The 7611-nt window shown below is 38.7% G+C and overlaps 1 protein-coding gene across 5 annotated transcripts in view; it reads right to left on the reverse strand.

The window, feature by feature from the left end:
* SMARCA1 (SNF2 related chromatin remodeling ATPase 1) overlaps positions 1–7611 on the reverse strand; it is a 107844-nt gene that overhangs the window by 15517 nt on the left and 84716 nt on the right. For all 5 annotated transcript variants that reach the window (XM_006165846.3, XM_006165845.3, XM_006165848.3 and 2 more), the window contains exons 20-21: positions 4278–4396; positions 3956–4168 (exon numbers count right to left, since the gene is read on the reverse strand). In XM_006165846.3, the coding sequence (XP_006165908.1) occupies positions 3956–4168; positions 4278–4396 (332 nt within the window). The remainder of the gene's footprint in view (positions 1–3955; positions 4169–4277; positions 4397–7611) is intronic.

Genomic DNA, 7611 nt, shown 5'->3' on the forward strand with positions numbered 1-7611 from the left:
AGAGAAAGCAAGCCACCAGGTCCAGGACTCAAATCACAGTCATGTGGGATTCCAGCAGCATTACCACCACGCTACCTACCAGTCCCTAAAATGGGCTTTTTCAAGGAAGCAAATTGTCTTTATTTCAGAAATCTTAACTGCCTCTTTCAAGGACTAGTTGTTTTTCTTCCTAGATTGTGAAAATGATTCGCTATACAGAACAGTTGTTAAAAATGAGGAGAAAACACATCTTCTAGAAACATTAATAATCTGTGTCTATAATTCTGTAATTAATCAATCATCAAATACTCCAAAAAGATGGTCCAAATGAATGCTAATAATCTGTCTCTATAATTCTTTAATTAATCAATCATAAAATACTCCAAAAAGATGGTCCAAATGAATGCATATCTTAAAATATATTACTCAGACTCCAAATCCAGAAATAAAAAGCAAAAACTTATTCATGAACTATTCTAGACTTCACATGATGGAAAAATTAGTAAACAAAAACGTTCAATTAAAATCTTTAAATAAGAAATAAATAATTATCTATTTTTAAAGAGTCTTTAGAAATCATAAATTCCACCTTCTAGGAGGTAAAGACAGAAGCGTCTTCATTTTTAACAGACAAAACTAGAATTTCATTTTGTGATTGACTGTAAGTATCTGCTTTTTAGAAAACATACACTAGAGAGTTAAAACTCTTGGCAAAGACAGAGGTAAATGCTTTGTAAAAAGAAAATGGAAGAAAAACAGATTCTTTACAAGGGAGTTTAGAGACATCTAGTGGCTGTTAATAATAAACTGAATTTTTTCTTGAGAAATGAAGTAAGGTTATATAGTTCTACAGTTATGTTCACATTACAAATAGTTACAGATTTTCCTTACACTGAGAATCTGGTTCATCCTACTGGTTTTGTTTAATGAGTCCAGAATCCAAAAACAGCATTACGCCTTTTAAAAAATTAGTAAAATATCACTAAAATAAAACTCAAAATTTAATAAATGTTTCATCACAGAGAAGGGCATGTTTGTGTTAAAACATGATCACCGACAAGCATAGATAGGCATTTGTCTTTTTTCAAGCTGTTAGTGCCACCCTAAATTATATTATTATATTCAGAAAAGCCCAAACAGCTAAACCTTTTTAATGTGTGGCTTTGGAAAGGCGTTCTCTGCTAAACATGGTCATAGATGCACTGAGCTAGAAGTTGCCTTAAAAGGCGAACTAGCTCACTGCCAAAGTCTTCAGACAGCCAAAACAGAACCTTGTTTTTGTTTTGAGAGGTTTTTGCTATAGGGTTCGTGCGCTCACCAGAAAGACAGAGAGGGAGACAGAGAGACAGAAAGCGAGAAGTCACCCCCCATGGGGATGGCCACGCCACAATCCCTTCTCCTCCATTCTCCTCTCAGGATCTTGAGCATGCACGCATACGTGCCCGGCGTGAGTTTAAGCCACCGGGTCCGGGACTCGAACTGCGGTCAACTACATGGGAGTCCAGCGACATAGCTATTACGCCAACTGCTGGTCCAATAATCTGCATATTTCAATGATAAAAAAAACAACCTGCTAAAAAACTCTGCCCTCTATCTAACCTCAGATTAACTTTTGAATTCTGTTCTCGCTTCTTCCTCGCATATCTTGCTCCCAGGTACGCACACTTCTTCCCATTCTCTTGTACAGGACATCACTTTACATGTATCCCTATTACATGTCATGTTGCTAGATTCAACCAATCCATCATTCCAACTGCTCTAGCTCCTTTTGGATCCTGGCTTGCTCTGAAGTATTTGCTCTCCCAGTATTATGTCACCCATAAATTTGATGAGCATATTCTAATGACATGAGCCAAGTACACCGTAAATTTGTGGTAAAGTTTTAAAAAATATCTGATGTGATAAAGCATTTGCCAGAATTTATGTCTTCAGTATGGCAACTCAGATTTTTCTTTGCTTTTTACTCAACTTGCTCTGAAAATATGAGTCCAACTGCATATTAAGTTTTGTTGCACACCCCAGTGAACTTTTAGACATGAAAATATTTACGATTACAACTAAGAAAAATGCATTCTATTTTACGATTAGTCACAAAACCATGATTTGGATTGTTAGTTTCTGGTTGCTTTTCATTTTTAGGCTGTATAAATCTATTTTTGTCTAAATCACATTGGCTGACAAAAGACTGATGATGCCAGCATTAAAAATGTGTTGCATGGATTTCAATATCATCATAAACATTACTGAATTTATCAGAACCATAACTCACATCAGAAAGTAATGGAACAGTCTGGACCCATTGCCTAGTGGTTAAGGGAAGTCAGATCCCACATGGCCAACCACAGTTCCAATCATGACTCTCTGGGTTGGAAACCACATCAGGCACATGTATGTGTGTGCCCCAAATCCCGACAGGATGATGAAACAGAGGAGACGAGACTAAACAGTGAATACGCCCTATGGGGGGGTACTTTCCCCTCTCCCTTCCTTTCCCTCTCTCACATAGAGCTGCTAGCAAATTTAAAAGAAAGAAAGAAAGAAGAAGAAATTGAATCTGTTAAAATATATTTTCTATTTAATTATTCTGTTTTATAATATTCTTTTTAAAAGAATTGTTTTTATTTAACTTTATTTTATTTATTCATTTTAATTTGACCAGAGAGGGACAGAGTTGGGGGGCGGAGACGAGAAAGCAAGTCACCAGGTCCAAGACTCAAACCAAGGTCTGCCATGTGGGAGTCCTGCACCCTTAACCACCACGCCACCTGCTGGCCCCTATAATATTTTTAGGCAACAATGTATTTTCAATAAAACAAATCCTTAAGCCATTCACACTGTTACAAGTGTCACCTGCTTAATTACATAAGGAGAAAGGTACCTTTCAAATGGAGCTCTGGGGATCACCATATTAACGAAGTAACCAAAATCAACATCACCAGAAGTGTGGTAATCTGGCATGAATCTGCCTCCTGATGTGATGCAGTAATAAGCATGATACCACTTCTGTGGCATTCTTGCCAAAAATGTGAAACCTAAATCTAACGATGAGCAAAAGATAAGGTCAACCTATAATGTGGGACACTCTACGAGGCAACTCCCATGGACATTTCAGAGATTTTTGCTAGAGGACACATGTGCTCAAAGGAGAAACAGAGAAAGTGAGCAATCACACCCCCAGGGGGCATGACCACGCCACAATCCCTTCTCCATTCTCCTCTCAGGATTTTGGGCATGCAAATACGCACCCCTGGTGTGATTTTCAAGCCGCTGGGGCTAGGACTCAAACTGCACTTGTCCATGTGGGAGTTCAGCACCTTAACCACCACACCACCTGCTGGCCCCTCATGTGTACTTTAAAGAACTCATTGTCATGAAAAACAAAAGGCTGTGGATTAACAGAGTAAAGAGATCCAATGACCAAATCCAACATGTGAGCCTTGCTGGGACATCAGTTTTTAAAAACAGCTAGGAACAACATTTAGGAGACAACTGGGAAAGTTTGTGCAGGGACTGTACGTTAAATGACAATACCGAACCAATGTCAACATGATCAGGTGGGCTTGTGGTTACACAGGAAAATGCCCTTATTCTTAGATGATACATGCTGAGGTCTTTACAGATGAATGCTCATGCTGTCTGTAACTTATCTGCAAATGAGTCAGAAATATAGGTACGTCTCCTTATGAATATAAAAAATATACTCATATATATCTCTGATGATAGAAATAATATAGATCGATTTCCATATTTCTGAATACAAATTCTGATTCAACATTTTTATAGTCTATGTATGTCATATAAAGACCTATACACACACACACACACACACACACACACACACACACACTCGCAGAGAAAAGAGAGAAAGTCACTATGGCAAAATGTTAACAACCAACTAGAGAATTTAAGAGAAAAACATACGGTGTTGGAAATTTTTCAAAATAACAAGTTTGAAGGCTAAGAATGGAATACATACCATGGCAGTTCTAGACTTGATAAACCAGTCAAATCTAAATTGGGGAGCATTCCGTACACACTGTCTTAACTCTTCATACACATTTTCTCTATCAAAGCCCATTTTGTGTAACATACAAATCAAAAATCTATCTTCTTCCTCAGTATAGTTCTTTCCTTTGCTGGTTCCATACTGGATGCGCAATTGATGAAATGGAGCCTTGTATCTTGCAATCTGTGTGTTTCAACAAAACAGTGCTTTTAATTGAATGTGCAATAATAAGGCAAAGCTAATCCCCTTACCAATGAACAGTCTAATAATAATTCAACATAAAATATACTACTTTGGCATCCAGGGCTTTCTTGATACTGATTCTTCGTTGAATCCTTGCTTCTCCGCGTTCAATTTGGGCCATAATTTTCTCAATGTCCTGTAATTCATTGCAACGTTCCCAAAATACAGCTGAAAAACAGTTATTACTTTAAAATACTATCATTAAAGCAACTGAATCCAAGAAATTGTAGGATAAAGAATTGACAGGGAAGAACACACTGAACTTATACTTTTTAAAGTTAAGATTCAGATTCATCTGTGTGTGTGTATTTTTTTTACATACACACACACATACATATATGTAAAAATAAAAATACAGATAGTGAAGATAGTGTTAAAAAAAATCCAGCCAAAAGAGTTTTTTTTTTTAAAGTTCAATTTAAGTAGCTCTAACTTTTCTTTTAAAAATAAGACCTCAACAAGGCTTTAAGTTAGTACTTTTCCTTTCATGAATTATTTTGGAACTTTAATTATCCATTCCAAATGCCAGGACTTCAAAAGATACTACAGATATTGATTTAAGCTAGACTTTTGCTAGACTTTGTATTCAAAAATGACATAGGAAATAACAAATATATAAAGGAAAAAAGCCAGCAGAGAAACAGAAAACATAGCTTCCTAGCCAGCAGAAACAGCAAAACCATTACCAACAGGTCATTTAAATACTTCCTATGAAGCAGCAATTTTTACTGTTATTTGCTTTAGGAACCACTCACCAATCTTATGCTATTTCCAATGACCTAAAATTTTTTTCCTTTTAATTTGTTAAAGAATGCATGCACTCGCTGGAGAGACAGAGAGAGGAAGACAGAAAGTGAAACAAAGAGAGAAAGCCCCCAAGGGAGCTGGCCACACCGCAAGTCCCTTCTCCATTCTCCTCTTCGAATTTTGGGCACAGACACATGTGCCTAGCATGATTTTCAAGCCACCAGGTCCAGAACTCGAACCATGTAGTTGGCCATGTGGGATCCAGCTGCCTTAACCTCTATACCACCTGCTGGTCCCATCAACGACCTATACTTGGTTTTTAAACTTAGTTGGAATAGCCTTTTTTTCTCTTTAAAAAACGAACAAACTTCATCAGGATTTTAATTAGATACAAACAGAAAGGTATTCAAATTACCAAGTAACACAAATAATTTGACTGCATTTATATGCCACATCTTACGGCGCCAGCAGGTGGCATGGTGGTAGAGACGCTAGACTCCCACATGGCAAGCCACGGTTTGAGTCCCTGACCTGACAGCATACTTTCTCACTTTCCCTCTTGCTCTCCCTCTGTCTCTCTCTGGTGAGCACACATGCCCTGTAGCAAATTACAGAATAATAACAATAATGATAAATAAAAGTTAAATCTAAAATAAAGTTTTTAAAAACTGTCACATCTTATGACTTTGGTGAAAGGCCCTTTAATGACATACTGTACATTCTCAAATTTTTCATTAAGAAAGGCATGGGGGCTGGCAGGTGGCGTGGTGGTTAAGGTCACTGGACTCCCACATGGCTGACTACAGTTCAAGTCCTGGACTGGTGGCTTGAAAATCACACTGGGCATGTGTGTGTGCAGGCCCCAAATCCCAGGAGAGTGGAGGAGAAAAGACTGTGGCATGGCCATCTCCCCAGGGGGTGATTTCTCACTTTCCCTCTCATTCTCTCTCTTCCTATCTCTCTGGTGAGCACACTCACCCTATGGAAAAAAAGTAAAACTCAACACCACGGCCCCTATGCCTCTAAAGTACCTACTAATCACCAGAAGAAACTTTCAGATGTCCAGAAGGGAAAAAAAGTGTCGATTCTCTAAATTTGGGTTTCTCAAGCACTATTACTCTAGATAAGTCAAAACTGCTCCTAATCAGTATAAGCTTTGGTGTATTTATCGGTATTATAACATTCCTATTGCAAAAAGACAGGATTCCCGTGGTTAGGTTAAACAGGCCTGGGGTGGGGGGAGTGGCTAGCATAGAAACCTAAACCTGCTTTCGAACATTGTTTCTATGGGGGAAAAAATCCTCTAGGATTGTAAGCCACTGATGTCCAAACTAAATTTGAGAACTCAACCTCTTTGAAAGGCAAAAAATCCTATGTTCCGTATATAGAAAACTTGCTCTCTACATATATATACACACACATACATATACATACATACACACACACACACACACACACACAAGACTTCTTTTCAGTAGCTTGAGGTTGCATGCACTGTGACATGGGAATTAATATTAACGACCCATGCTTCAGCAGCTAATCTGACTCCGGCTGAGAACAAAAACACAACTGAGTAAGAGAGGGAGATGATTCAATGACCAATCAACAGATTGAGTCAGGCAATTTCTTATCGATTTCAGCTTGCCTCAAATTAATGAGACTCACATATCCTGTCTGGAGTACAGTAGTCCCTACTTATCTGCTTTTTGGCTTTCCATGGTTTCAGTTACCCATAGTCAACCATGGTCTGAAAATATTAGATGGAAAATTCCAGAAATAAACAATTCATAAGTCTTCAATTGAGCACCATTCTGAGTAACATAATGAAATTTCACGCCATCAGCTCCTTCCTGCCCAGGACGTGAATCTCCCCTTAAGCAGCATATCCACAGTGTGTATGTTACACACCCCTTCAGAGCCAACTTGGTTATCAGATCAAAACGACACAGTCTACAGGGGTCAGATGGTGGTGCAGCAATAGAACATGATGCTCTGGGAGGCTGACCACATGAGGTTCTCATCCAAAGACCTCCCTGAGTATGCCAGACACACCCGTGCCCAAGATTCAAGGCTAGCTGAACCCGGAAGTAGATGACTGCATCAAGAACCTGTTGGGTATGCTCTTTCTCCATCTGTCTGTCTCTTTTACTCAAGAAAGAAATAAACTTTTTTTTTAAAAAAAAAAGCATATATAGAGATCAGCAGATGGCACAATGGTTATATCACTGAACTCCCACACAATTGACCGTGGTTCGAGTTCCAGTCTCAGTGGCTTGAAACTAATGCTGGGTGCATGTGCGTGCGTGCCCAAGATCCTGAGAGGAGACTGGAGGAGAAGGGACTGTGGTGTGACCATCCCCCCTGGGGGGTGATTTCTTGCTTTCTGTCTCTCTGTTTTTCTCTCTCTCTGGTGAGCCCATGTGCCCTATAGCAAAAAAAACTCTCTTAAAAAAAAAAGCATATATAAGTTTTGGTACTATCTAAATTCAGGCACCCGCACAGGGTCTTAGTACCGATTCCTTGTGGATAAGAGGTGACCTACTGTAGACCCTGAGGGTGTTTAAGCATCTAAATGGATCTGGACAGAAAATCTCTACTGCAAGGAAAACCTAGAAAGAAAACCACTAATTCAATCT

This window comes from Tupaia chinensis, unplaced genomic scaffold, assembly GCF_000334495.1.
Source record: "Tupaia chinensis unplaced genomic scaffold, TupChi_1.0 Scaffold144058_1, whole genome shotgun sequence".
NCBI classification, from domain to species: Eukaryota; Metazoa; Chordata; class Mammalia; order Scandentia; family Tupaiidae; genus Tupaia; species Tupaia belangeri.